Source organism: Narcine bancroftii, chromosome 4, assembly GCF_036971445.1.
Source record: "Narcine bancroftii isolate sNarBan1 chromosome 4, sNarBan1.hap1, whole genome shotgun sequence".
In the NCBI taxonomy this organism is placed as follows: Eukaryota; Metazoa; Chordata; class Chondrichthyes; order Torpediniformes; family Narcinidae; genus Narcine; species Narcine bancroftii.
Genome location: NC_091472.1, coordinates 194,027,570 through 194,041,778, shown reverse-complemented (window position 1 = coordinate 194,041,778; position 14,209 = coordinate 194,027,570). Strand labels below are relative to the sequence as shown.

Genomic DNA, 14,209 nt, shown 5'->3' with positions numbered 1-14,209 from the left:
AAGTGCTTAACTGGGGAAGGGCGAATTATGAAGGGATGAGGCAGAAGCAAGCGAGAATAAATTGGAAACAGATGTTTAAAGGTGAAAGCACAGAAGTAAAGTGAGGACATTTAGGGACCACGTGTTGAATTCAGGATAGATTTGTCCCACTGGGATTAGGAAAATGGATCCATGGCCGACGAACTAGGACAGGCAACTAGTCAAGAAAAAGAAGGAAGTATACATTGGATATAGGAAGCAGAAGAGAGGAAGGGCTCATGAGAAGTATATGGTAGCCAGGAAGGAGCTTAAGAAAGGACTTAGGAGATCTCGCAGGGGGGAACCCCAAGGCGTTCCATGATAGGGGAAGAACAGTAGGATGATGAGAAAGAGGGAGGGGCCGCTAAAGCAAAAAGGAGGCAACATGTGCCTGGAGGCAGAGGTCCTAAATAAATACTTGGCGTCAGTATTCACAAGAGAAAAGGACCTTAATCATGATGAGTTGAAATTGTACAGTCCTGTGTGCTGGACAATGGGGTGATTAAGGAAGTGGAAGTGTTGAAACTTCTTAAAAACATCAAGTTTGAGAAGTTCCTGGGGACGGACGCAATATACCCCAGGCTGCTGTGGGAAGTGAGAGAAGAGAATAGCTGGGGCAGTAGTGATGATCTTTGAATCCTCTTTGGCCGCAGGGGAGGTGCTGGACAATTGGAGTAAGACAAATGAAGACTCCTTGTTTAAAAAAAAAGGTAATAGGAAGAATCCTGGGAATTATAGACCAGGGAGTCTAACATCAGCAGTGTGTAAACTAATGAAGAGGATTCTTAAGAATAGGATCTATGAGAATTTGGATAAGAACACCCTAACAAAGATAGTTAGCATGGTTTTGTGAAGGGAAGTTCGTGCCTCACAAGTCTAATTGAGTTTTTTTGACTAAATAACAAAAGAAATTGATGAGGGTAGGGTGGTAGATATGATCTACATGGATTATAGTAAGGCATTTGACAAGGCCCCCCACGAGATATACATCCAGAAAGTCACGAGGCATGGGATCAGTGGAACCTTGGCTGTGCGGACAAAAAAATTGGCTTGTAGGAAGAAAGTAGTAGCGGAAGGAAAGTACTCCACCTGGAGATCGGTAACTAGAGGAATGCCGCAAGGATCTGTTCTGGGATCCCTGCTCTTTGTGATTTTTATAAATGACCTGGATAAAGAGGCGGACGGTTGGGTCAGTAAGTTTGCAGATGGCACAAAGGTTGAAGAGAGTTGTGGATAGAATTGAAGGTTGTTGAAGGTTACAAGAGGATATAAACAGGATGCAGAGTTGGGCAGAAAAGTGGCAGATGGAGTTCAATCAGATAAGTATGAGGTGATGCATTTTGGAAGGACAAAGCAGAAGGCTGAGTACAGGGTGGATGAACAGAAGGACCTTGGAAATTAAATCCATACATCCCTCAAGGTTACTGCACCAGTTGATAGGATAGTTAAGAAGATCTATGGGTTGCTGGGTCCATTAAGTTTAAGTTTAGGAGGAGAGGTCATGTTGCAATTCTACAAATATCTGGTAAGACTACATTTAAGAGAATTGTGTTTATTTCTGGCCACCTCATTATAGGAACGATGTGGAAACTATGGAGAGGGTGCAGAGGACATTTACCAGGATGTTGCCTGGAATGGAAAACAAGTCTTATGAGGCAAGGTTAGCAGAGCTCGAACTTTTCTCTCTGGAATATAGAAGGATAAGAGGAGACAATAGAAATCTACAAGATTATGAAGGGCATAGATAGGGTGGACAACCAGCACCTGTTTCCCAAGACAGGATTGGCAAACACCAGAAGACAACTGTACAAAGTGAAGGGAGGAAAGTTTAGGGGAGACATCAGGGGTAAGTTTTTGTGAGTGCCTGGAATGTCTTCCTGGGGATGGTGGAGGAGGCTGAAACATTGGGGGCATTTAAGAGACTCTTTGGCACATAGATGAAAGAAAAAGTATTAGGGGTAGGGAGGGTTTAGTACTTTTTTTAGGAAGGAATATATGGGTGGCATAACATTGAGGGCTGAAGGGCCTGTACTGTGCTGTATTCTTCTATGTTCTGTGTCCTTGTTCTCCATGGGCCCAGGAATATTCTTGAGAAGCGAGCATGGGAAAATTACAAAGGAATAAGGAATAATTGATCAAAGGGATAAGTTTCAAGGAATATTTAAAAAAAAAAGAATTAATTGAATGGAAAGAAAGTAAAGGTTTTGAGCTCTAAAATGGATCTGTGACCACAAGAGCTTGATGCAAACTAGAAATACAGGCAACAGAGTTTTAGCCTAGTTCAAGTTTTTGAAGATGAGATGTGATCCATTAAATCATGTGACTAGACAGATCTACACAAGCAGGAATTTTCTATTCTTGCAATACATTACCATCTCAAATAGGCAAAGTAAGAAAATGGAAGCAATGCCACAATATTTCTCCTGTAAAATGATCTTTTGCCCATCCTAAACGAAACCATGCCAAAACAAAACACAGAGGGTAAACTAAATTAGCCTGCACTCTATGAAAAGAAATACTTTAGAAGGAGAAGAATCTGTTGATGAAAATGGCTCTGACCATACTGGGAACTTAAGATGGTAAATTCATTATGAGGTTACATTACAGCTGAGTAATTTAGTTTTATAGTTCTAATTTAAAGCAAAGCTGTCAATATTTGGGCACTTGTTCAAAAAACTTCAATTAAACTATGTTATAAAAAAAATTCAGTCATCACCTGGTAAACGCATCGACCGTCACTACTCACCTGCACACTTTGCGGCTTGGCGGCCAAAATGTACAGTATCTAGGCAAACGGCACATTTTGTAGCCCTCATGTTTAGGCCAACTGTGAATCGGTGCGGAATATTATGATGCATACGTTCCTTCAACTGCCTTCCAAATTCTGGGGAAGCAAATGGAAAAGAAATGTGACCGTAGCTTTTCATTGGCAGTTATTTACTGGTATCTTCTTTCTAATATGACACATAGACACTTCCCCAAGATACTGTAATCTTACCTCATAATTTACCACCCATATCAGCTCCACATAACTGTACTTTCGATGCTGAGAATGTGAAATAAATCCTGTTCCCGATTACCTTTCCAACTAAGACTGAAGTCTGTGTGACTGCAGAGGCTGCAGTAGTGCTGGAGGCAAAGCCACAGACACTCAAGAGACTCTGAAGGGATTCTCTTTTACTTCTCTTTCTCTGTCTGTAAGGGGCACCGAGCAATTTCTGGTGACAGTGAATCTTTGTCTAAAGGCGTTTTCATGCAATATTACACCTATTTTATTACATGAGAGTATGAAACATCCAAGATGTTTCTCATACTTCAGAGTTTGAAAAATTGCTTGCATTGAAAATTAATATTGAAAATATTCATTCGATCCACATGGTTATGTTTGAATTAGCAGTTTTCTGCAAAATTAAGCATGCAGTAGCAAGAATGCCACATTGCACTTACTGGTAGATTCCAACATCACATGTTCAATGAATATTTAATCCACTCTTTCTGGAAATACCACAAACTTTCTTAAAGCTTGTGTCTGAAACATTGCACAATTGCATTGGTCAACACTTCTTTACCGTCAGGAGTAGAAGATTCCTTCCTGTGGCTTGAAGGGGGAGCCAGCAGGCTGACAGGATTTGGTTGGTGCTCTGGGGAACGGACAATCGCAGACATGATAATCTGATGCCTGGCTGTAGCTGGTGTTGATTGTGGCTGGTGATCCACGGTCTTTAAATGAGCAGCTGCACAAAGAAATATAGGAAATATAGGAAAGACTTAATCGTTCCATCTCTCAGATGGACAGACAGAACAGACCAGTAACAGCAATAACTGGCAAAGACTGGATCACTAAAAAGACATTGCTTGAAACACAAAAATTGATTCCTTTTATCACCATCAACTTACCAGAATGAAGCCATTATCAGTAACTCATTGTGGAAGGAATTTTATCAAGAAAGGATTGATACTGTCACTAACATAATTGGCAGACAGCCCAATTTCACCGCATCTTTTCAGCGAGACACTATTTAGAAGCTGAGTTGCAGTCTTAACTATAGTCGAGGATACTAACATTCTTCTTCAAATTAGACAAAACTAAGATTTAAAAGAAAAAAATTATAATAAATAGATCTTGATGCAGATTTTAAAGGGTTTATTCCTCAATGAAATCCTATGTTCTGAAACAGCTTGTTACTTTCTCTGCATAAATATGTGTGCTTGTAGAAGTAAATTTCAGAGTCAGATAGCAGTGGAGACTGATTTATCATGTGAAATAAATTTTGTGAAACAATATTTGAGGTCTCTGATCAGTTAATTTTGTCAACACTCATGTTGTCCAATATGATAAAAATATTGAACAATGCAGGAAGTGTAAAGGTTAAAACCTTGTGTTTTTGAATCTTAGTTAATTTTGTGCCTGGCTCTTTAAGAGGACTATTGTTTGTAGTGTTACCATAGTGACTATGATGTAATATCTCATAATATCTGACCAGGCTAACTGCTTGCTCTCATTCTACAAAATGTGAAGAAAGTGGGAGCACGACGAATTTTTCTTTAAATTTGTATGTCTATCTATTTTTGTATCTCTATATATCTTTGTGTTTTGTAGCAATCTTTAGTTATTGCTTTTGTTATGACAAGTTTTAAGTAATTAGAGTCTAAAGGACTATCTTTATACAGTAAATGCTTTGTTATTCACCATTATGAAAGTCTTGTGGCGAAGCTGTGAAAGATGTTTGTCTGTTCTATCAACGAATTAAAACTACATAAAGTAATAGCCACAGAGTTTGACTTATTTGATTAGAGATCTAAATTTGAGAAATCACAGCTCATGCTTTGGAAGATGATACTTTGAAATTAGGATACATTAGAATAAGGAAAGTGTCGCCTATAGGAAGATCTGAACTATAATGTAAAGTGAGAATATTCAAAGCATCTAGCAAATAAAGTCAATGATAAGACATTAACATTGTCTTATGCATGACAGAGGAGTCCCAGACTCAAATGAATGTACCTGATAGCCTCACATTGGTTTTGTAGGGTTAGGGTTAGCAAACCAGTTGGCACCATGCTATTACAGAGCCAGTGACCCAAGTTTGAATCAGGCGCTGTCTGTAAGGAGTTTGTATGTCCTCGGCAAGTCTGTGCGAGTTCTCCCCAAGTTTCTTCCCACCTTCCAAAATGTAAAGGATTGTAGGTTAATTAGGGAATAATTAGGTGGCATGGGTTTAAATGGCCAGAATTTGCTTCTCCTGTGCTATAAATAAAATAAAACTGTAAAAAATTTAAAATAAAATAAAAAATTAAGATTGAAATTCCTCTTCCAATGAGATCACTGCTTCCTTTTACAGCTGGGGTGGCCAACCTTTTACATTCCTTGCATCAATATTTTCATGCACAAGTTCAGATGCGGCATACAACTCTTGTACCCCACATTCAATTCTTGTAAAAATGTTAATCGAGACATATTTAGCATTTTTACATGATATATTGATTTAATATTTAAAAAAGGATAAACATTACTTAACTTAATGAGACTTTTGAGACTATTTCAAAAAGGTACAAGATTGCAAATGTTCACAAAGGACGAACAAAGGACAGCACCGTGACGCACGAGTGTCAATTGTAAACTGACTGACAAAACTTGTGACTCACTGCTGGTGCAGATGCCTGGTGCCTCAGGATCAAACTAGTATCAAATGTGTATTGAACAGTTATGGAACGACTGCAGAACAAAAGCCCTTTCCTAGTTTGATTCATTGAACTTTTAAAAAAATTGAAAACAGATTAATATAAAAGAAGATAACATTCGCCAAAAGATGTGCACAAAATAATAAAATCACTAAAAATAATTGCTAAGTTTTAGATTTAATCTCGGTAAAACCCATTTCTAGCTCTAAGCTATTTGAATTCCTATTGTAGTTTTTTTTCCTACAAATTAGTTTTTGGTTAATACTTTTTGCATGAATAGGCTTATTTTTAAATTATTATTACTGGGGTGCAATGTGCCACTTCTAATCATCCAATGCGCCACATTTGGCCATCCCTGTTTTAGAGATTTACATCAAGAGGGTCTTACAGCAGCAAACCAATTGTACAATTTGAAAATCCTATCATTCAAAAACATGGCATCAGTTCCAAATGCATGCAGATTTATCTTTATCATTTATTCTTGATCCTTTTGCTGTTTTTGCAATTTGTCTATCTTTTAACATAAGATAAGCAAATTGAACTCCAGCACAAATTTCAATTCACCTCCATCCTTCCACTTGCATACCTAATATGACACAGGAAAGTGCTATTGTTAGTCTATTGGTTCCATACATCAATGCCATTAGTCCCATTTTCCACTTCTTATTTCTTTATGAGCCTGCTCGGTGTGGCATGGTTAGCGTTACTCTATCACAGCGTATCTGCTGCTGTTTGTAAGGAATTTGCATGTTCGCCCTCTTCTGCGTGGGTTTTCCCGGGTGCTCCAGTTCTCTCCCTCCCTCCAAAGCGCACAGGGGTTGTAGGTTAATTGGGGTATTTGGGTAGCACGGGCTCATGGGCCTGTTACTGTGCTGATCACCTAAATTTTAAATTTAACTCTCATAGCCCCATCAACTCCCCTTTCTTTTTCTATTTACTTAATCTAATGGCACATCTTTTGGACACGGGCAGAAACCGGGTTACCCAGCAAAAACCCACGTGGTCACCAAGCAACTTCTGAAATTTTGGTGTCATATTCGATCCCAACTTAAATTTCAGACATCATGTCACTGCCATCATTAAGACTGTCTATTTTCAATATGCCAATAACACCCAATTTCACTCTGCATGCCTCACTTTAGCTTCAATTGAAACCCTCATACATCAATCTTTTCCTGACTGTTGCAGCCAGATCTGGCCGTACTCATTTTTCAATAATTTTCTGATGTACATGGAGTAGCCCTTGAACATTTTAACACTCTTACCCTCCTCCCGGACACATTTCAGCTCTACACGAATTTTTTGTAATGCATCTTCCAGCTCCATATTTCGACATTTCTCCTTATCCAAGGCTACTTTCAAATCATTGTACTGCATGGGAATCTGTACAGGAAGAGTAGGGTCCTCACGCCGGCGCCCAAACAAACTCTGCATGCAAGCAATGGCATCATTATCAGAACAATCTGATCAGCAGCTGAACACCATGTTAATATGACTGCATCCAAGGAAGTAAAAAATGGATCAAATAGGAGGCTGGCATCTCTAATAAAGGTGTCACCCCCAACTGAATTACTGTACTGAAATCAACAATAGTATGAAACCAATTTTTCCAAGGTGCTACGGTTAGCATAGCAGTGAAGCACAACACTATTACAGAGCTTTTACGGGTTTACAGACACTATTACAGGTTTGAATCCTGCGCTCTCTGTAAGGAGTTTGTCGGTTCTCCCTGTGTCTGCATGGGTTTTCCCCAGGGGCTCCGGTTTCCTCCCACCTTTCAGAAAGTATGGGGGTTATAGGTTAATTGGGGCATTTGGTTGGCATGGGCTCATGGGCTGTGCTGAAATTCCAAAAAATTTTAATTTAAAAAGGATATACATTTTGAAGGAGTAAATAAGTTAAACAAAAATAATTTACATAAAGAATGCAAACAAAAACCTTTGTCGAGAAATACTAATCAGTAAATAATTGACGTTGACCTTCTAGTTTTTATGACTTTCATATCACAAAGCAGCCAAGACACAAGAGATTAACATTAGACATGTACATTGAAATAGATTGATCAGGTTATGGTTCAGTTAATGATTTGGGCAGGGATGGGTGGCTAACAGAGTTATAGGAACAGCTGAATAAATAAGTTGAAAAGTAACCATTGACAGTTTAAAAAATGTGAAAACAATTAAACAAAAACAAAACTTATCTTACAGTTTTCAAACTTCAATGAAGACCAGGTATGTTTCATAAAATTTCATGCCACAGTTGTGTCACAAACCCTTTGCAATTCAGAACTATCAAAGCATTACAAATGAGGCAACTCTAAAGAAATAGAATTTTCAATCAAAATACATATTGTTTAGTTTAATTCAATCGATTATATCCAGTGGTATACTTTGGATCTTGGGCTGTTCCTTTACACCTCCACGCTTTGCTAAGAAAAATTAAAACCGGTATTTCATTTGCATAATACCCACAGATTTGGGTGCAATTTGAATTGACAGTTAACTACCTTTTTCTTTTTACATGACTGGTCCATTTTTGATTGCAGGAAATCTATCAGTTTAGACTGTTGAGAGATAGTGCCTTCCAGCTTCACTCTGTCATGGGAGAACACCATCTGTGAATGGAAAGAATGATAGAATGAAGGGTTCTGCTTCAACTGCTTTGGAACTTTTATCCCAATCAAAGGATGCCAGAGCAGGGATGTGATATTGAGGCTTTATAAGGCACTGTGAGGCCTCACAAGGAGTTTTTGCCTCTTATTTAAGGATTTACTGCCATTGGAAAAGGTTCAGAGAAGATTCACAAGAATGATTCCTGGAATGTAGGGATTAGCATATGAGAAATATTTGATGGCTCTTGGACTGTACTCCTTGGAGTTCAGAGGAATGAGGGAGGACTTCATGGAATCATTTTGAATGTTGAAAGGTCTGGACAGAGTAGATGTGGCAAAGTTGCTTCCCATGGTAGGGGAGTAGAGGACAAGAGGGCACAACTTCAGGGTTGAAGAACGTCCATTTAAAACAGAGATGCAGAGGAATTTCTCTAGCCAGAGAGTGGTGAACCTCTGGAATTTGCTGCCACAGGCAGCAGTGGAGGCCTGGTAGTTGGGGGTATTCAAGGCAGAGATTGATAGGTATTTGAATAATCAGGGTATCAAAGGTTACAGGGAGAAGGCAGGGGAGTGGGGCTGAGTGGGAGAATTGATCAGCTCTTGATGGAACGGTGGAGCGGACTTGACAGGTCAGATGGGCTATTTCGGCTCCTATATCCCATGGTCTTATGATCATTTTATTGAGAAAAATACATTTCTGTTGCTTTGCCTCTTGAAAATACATCTTTCCTTTAATCTTCTATGAGAACATCTTCAGGATTTGTAAACATTTGTTCAGACAATTATACATTTATTTGCTTGTATTATTTGTGAATTTTTTTCCATTTCAAAATCACACTTAACAAGATATCACTGTAGAAATAAAAAACTTCAGTGATACCACACTGGCCAACTCATCGCTCCTTCCCAAAATGATTTTGCCATTAAAATTAAATGACCTAGAAACTACAATACTTTTATACTGTTTCTGCAAACCCAAGTAAGACTGGAGATCTAAGGTCTCGAATGCAATGGAATAGGCATCAGTGAATGTAAATGTGTTATTGAGAAATGAGGTTGGGTCTGGAGTTTTCGATGGAAACAAGGGCTAGTGGCTACTGGGCCATTTGATTCCTTTAGTGACAGATGGGGTGGGAAAGAAGGGGAATGCAACAATGTGATTGGGTCTGAGGTGATCTAGCTCTTCATATTCATGTTACAATATAAATCAGGAACTTAGAAGCACAAAGAACAATGAATGTACTTATGGCTGAAATCAATGCCCTGATTGGTAATAGATCTATTAAGAAATTTATATCAGCTATATTTAAATGTGGTTTCCTCAATTGTGTTCTATATATTTAAAAGATATACAAGCTCTGACAGTGTGCAGATTCATACGTATGGAAAGGGGGTGGGGAGGGACAGCTTTGTTTTTGTTTGTAAGAAAAAGTTTTGTATGTGTGATATTGAAAATTTTATTATGTATATTTTTGAAAAAATTCAAAAATTAAATTTAAAAAAAATTCTATCAACCGTGTATATATTATTGCAAAAGGGAACTCAAAAGCAGTAAATTCATAGATCTAGACAGATTAAAATATTATTTTTGGGGAGAAAAATTGGTCGGAACTATGTCTAGATCGTTTGACAAATACAATAAATGTTAGATATAGATTGGATCAGCATAATTTTTTTATATCAACTACATCTTATGATCGTTCAAAATTGAGACTATTTTGGACAGAATTAGGAACTTTTTTGAAGCAAGTCCCATGTGTTAAATTTCCACAGGATCTAATGTTATTTTTACTGGGTAATATTTTAGGGATAAGACCAAAACTAAAACTGAATTTATATCAAAAAGAATTTGTAAAAATTGTATTAGCAGTTGCAAAAAAATGTATAGCAGTGACATGGAAATCAGATTCTCATTTAGGTTTGGAAAGATGGCATGCAGAAATTCATAGCTGTATACCTCTTGAGAAGATTATGTATAACTTAAGAAATAACTATGATATATTTTTGAAAATTTGGTGCCCATGTTTACATATTACAGGTATAAATTTAAAAATGGGCTTTCCCTTAACCTCGTGTCACTCCTTGGAACAAATAAACAAATAAAATTGAAAAAGGTTAGAATCCAGTGAAAGGCAACCACGTCTGTTTCTTTTTTTTCCTTTCTTTATTAATTGCATTCTTTTTCCTTCTCTCTTTCTTACTTCTTTCTTTTCTATCCCTATTGGGGTCATTATTTGAGGGGAAGGGCTGGGGTGGTTATTTTTATTTTATCTTTATTTTCTTTTTGGGGGTTTTATAAAACCGTCATGTATAATAGATTTGATATGATTACATTATTATATTTTGTATTTTGACATGAATATATGTATGGAAAATTTAAATAAAATATTTAATAAAGTAATTATGGCAGTCTTTCATCTGCATGTTAAGTCCACAAGACATCAGAACAAAAATAGGCTATTCAGCCCATCAAATCACCCCCGCCATTCAATCACGAGCTGATCCATTTTCCACACTGCCCGGCCTTTTCCCCATAACGTTTGATGCCCTGTCTAATCAAGAACCTATCAATCTCTGTCTTAAATACAACCAATGACCTGGCCTCCACAACCACCTGTGGCAACAAATTCCACTGCTTCACCAACTTCTGGCTAAAGAAATTCCACTGCATCTCTGTTCTAAGCGGATGCCCTTCAATCCTGAAGTTGTGTTCTCTTGTCCTACATTCTCCCACAATAGGAAACAACATTTATACATCTACTCTGTCCTTTCAAAATGTTTCAATGGATCCCCCCTCATTCTCCTAAATTCTAATGAGTACAGGCCAAGAGCGATCAAGCGTTCCTCATATGATAACCCTTTCATTCCCGGAACCATCTTTGTGAACCTCTGCTGAACCCTCTCCAACGTCAGCACATCCTTTCTTAAAAGAGAAGTCCAAAAGTGCTCACAATACTCCAAGTTTAAATGGAAATTGGATTGTATTTTTTTTCTCACCTGCATGTTTGCGATCTGATACTCCAAATCACTCTGCTCTGTTTTTAATAAATCAGCCTGATCCAGGGCATCCTGTAGTCCTTGAGTTAGACGAAAGATGTGCGTCTTGTGCATGTCCAACTGCTGTTGGAGTTTTGTTTGCTGAGTTATGTACCGATAACATGCAGGTTTAAAGACAAACAGAAAGAATAAAAATTAACAATACAAGTTTAGTCAGTGATTAATTTTATTTGATATTCACTAAACTAGGGATTAACAACTGGGACTGGAACTATCAAAAGTGATCAATTTCTGTTCAACTAAGGAGTGTAATAAATTATCACCAAGTAGGTTCCCACTTTTTTTTTTACTTGACATAATCTCTCTCTTTTTTTTTTAATTTTTTTTATTTTTCACACCATAAATCACATTAGCCATGATATACACTATTTCTTTTTCACACATATACAGTGACTTTTTCTCCCCCCCCCTCCCTCCTCCCAGGCCACCCCCCCACCCCCCCCCTCTCATCCATTTTAGGTATACAATCTAGGTTGCATTAAACCAGTCAGACAATGTTGTCATTCAACAAAAATACACCGGAAATTCTACTGAGTCCATTCTTTTCTTTCCTTCTCCTTCCATCAACTTAGGTAATGTTTGTCCCCGGTAGGTTTTCGCTATTGTATTTAATGTAAGGCTCCCATATTTGTTCGAATATTTCAATATTATTTCTTAAACTATATGTTATTTTTTCTAATGGAATACATTTATTCATTTCTATATATCATTGTTGTATTTTCAAATTATCTTCCAATTTCCAAGTTGACCTAATACATTTTTTTGCTACGGCTAGGGCTATCTTAACAAATCTTTTTTGTGCATCCTCCAAATCAATTCCAAATTCTTTGTTTTTTATGTTACTTAGGAGAAAGATCTCTGGATTCTTTGGTATATTGTTTTCTGTTATTTTATTTAATATCTGATTGAGATCATCCCAAAATTTTTCTACTCTCTCACATGTCCAGATTGCATGAATTGTTGTTCCCATTTCTTTTTTACATCAAAAAGATCTATCAGATACTGTTGGGTCCCATTTATTTAACTTTTGCGGTACAATAAATACGAGGCTACGTATGATACAATATAATTGGTTACACAGACTATACATGACATAATCTCTTTTAATGTGGAATTGTTAATGCCGAGACATGCTCTGGGTTCCATTGGATCTATTTTCATTTTTGTAAAATAGCTTTTCACGGGACGTACATATCACTGAAAAGGCCAGTATTTATTGTCAATTGAGCAGAGTGGCTTGTTAGGCATTTTCAGAGGCAAGAATTAAGTACGTTGTATTAAAACTTTTGTTGGTCCATTCCATTTGCCTATCACAGCAACAGGTCAACAGCAAATGGCATCTCACCAGGTCTGCACAAAGCCCTGGATTATCTGGACTGCAAAGATAAATACATCAGGACAACAGTTCACCATTCAACACTATCATCCCCTCAAACCTGATCCACAAACTCCAAAACCTGGGACTCAACACCTCATTATGTAATTGGATCTTGGATTTTGTCACCTTCAGACTCCAATCAGTGAGGATTGGCAAGAGTATAGCAACCACAATCTCCATCAGCACCAGAATACCACAGGGCTATGTACTTAGTCCCCTGCTCAACTCGCTTTACACCTATGACAGTATAACTTGTTGTGATAACAACACCATTTCGCTGACGATGCCATAGTAGTGGGCTGTATAAAAAGGGGCGATGAATCAGCATACAGGAGATAGATTGAAAACTTGGCTGAATGATATACTCACAACAACCTTGCACTCAATATCACCAAAACTAAGGAGTTGATTGTGGAAAACCAGAGGTGTACGACCTAGTGCTCATTGGGAGATTAGAGGTGGAAAGGATTAGCAAATTGAAATTCCTGGGAGTCACTATCACGGACTACCTATCCTGGACCCAACATACTAATGTCATCGTGACGAAAGCATGTTAGGTCCTCTAATTAGTCAGGAGTTTGTGGAGGTTCGGTATCATATTGGTCACCTTGGCAACTTTTTATAGATGTATAGTGGAAAGTTTGCTGACCGGCTGCATCATGGCCTGGTATGTGGGGGTGGGGTTCTACCAATACCTCTGAGCAAGAAGCCCTGCAAAAGGTAGTATACACAACTTTTTTTGAACAGTTATTTTTGCACCACCGATAAGCAGAAATTTTGCCTGACCACAGCAAAAAGAATCTCAGGGTTCTATGTGACGTCCTATGTACTCAGACAATAAATTTGAACTTTGGTCACAAGTAGGCCAGACTGGGAGGATTGCCTTCCTGAATGACATTAACTAACTGGATTGATTTTTAACCTTAACGAACATAAATTTTCACAAAAGAACACAATCCATTTTAATCCATTGACGAGTATTTAATTTTTTAACCATCTATTTTACCAAAGAAAAATGTTTAGTATTTAGGGAAAAATTTCCAATACATATTTACCTCTTCAATTAATCTGTGTTTCAGTTCTCGCTCTGTCTCAAGTTTCTGCTGAAGGCCACGTGCATTCATCTCCAGCATGGTGTGCTTCTTTTCCAGGTCATTCAGCTATGAGTGAGAAAAGGCAAAAATATGGAGGCAAATCTTTTGCACTCTTACAATGAATCAAATTGAATACATAGACTTGCAAATCAAGCAAAACAACATTTTACAAAATATGTCAAATAAAACGCTCAGAAATATTAATGTTACACAGCCAATATAGCATTTTGAAGGGTAGCTATTGTTATTACAGTGGATCCCCGATTTAACGCGACCTGATTTAATGTGATGAGTCATTGGATTCGGGTTTTGGGCTGCTGCCAGGAGTGAGTACAAGTGGTTGGGGCTTGCAGGGACTTGGGGCTGCTG

At 37.8% G+C, this 14,209-nt stretch overlaps 1 protein-coding gene across 14 annotated transcripts in view; it reads right to left on the bottom strand.

Moving 5' to 3' along the window:
* Positions 1 to 14,209, bottom strand: part of LOC138761402 (citron Rho-interacting kinase-like) — a 366,961-nt gene that overhangs the window by 95,237 nt on the left and 257,515 nt on the right. For all 14 annotated transcript variants that reach the window (XM_069933435.1, XM_069933436.1, XM_069933438.1 and 11 more), the window contains 6 exons: positions 13,802 to 13,906; positions 11,309 to 11,449; positions 8,207 to 8,314; positions 6,966 to 7,128; positions 3,588 to 3,752; positions 2,765 to 2,902 (listed from right to left, as the gene is read on the bottom strand). In XM_069933435.1, coding sequence (XP_069789536.1) covers positions 2,765 to 2,902; positions 3,588 to 3,752; positions 6,966 to 7,128; positions 8,207 to 8,314; positions 11,309 to 11,449; positions 13,802 to 13,906 — 820 coding nt within the window. The remainder of the gene's footprint in view (positions 1 to 2,764; positions 2,903 to 3,587; positions 3,753 to 6,965; positions 7,129 to 8,206; positions 8,315 to 11,308; positions 11,450 to 13,801; positions 13,907 to 14,209) is intronic.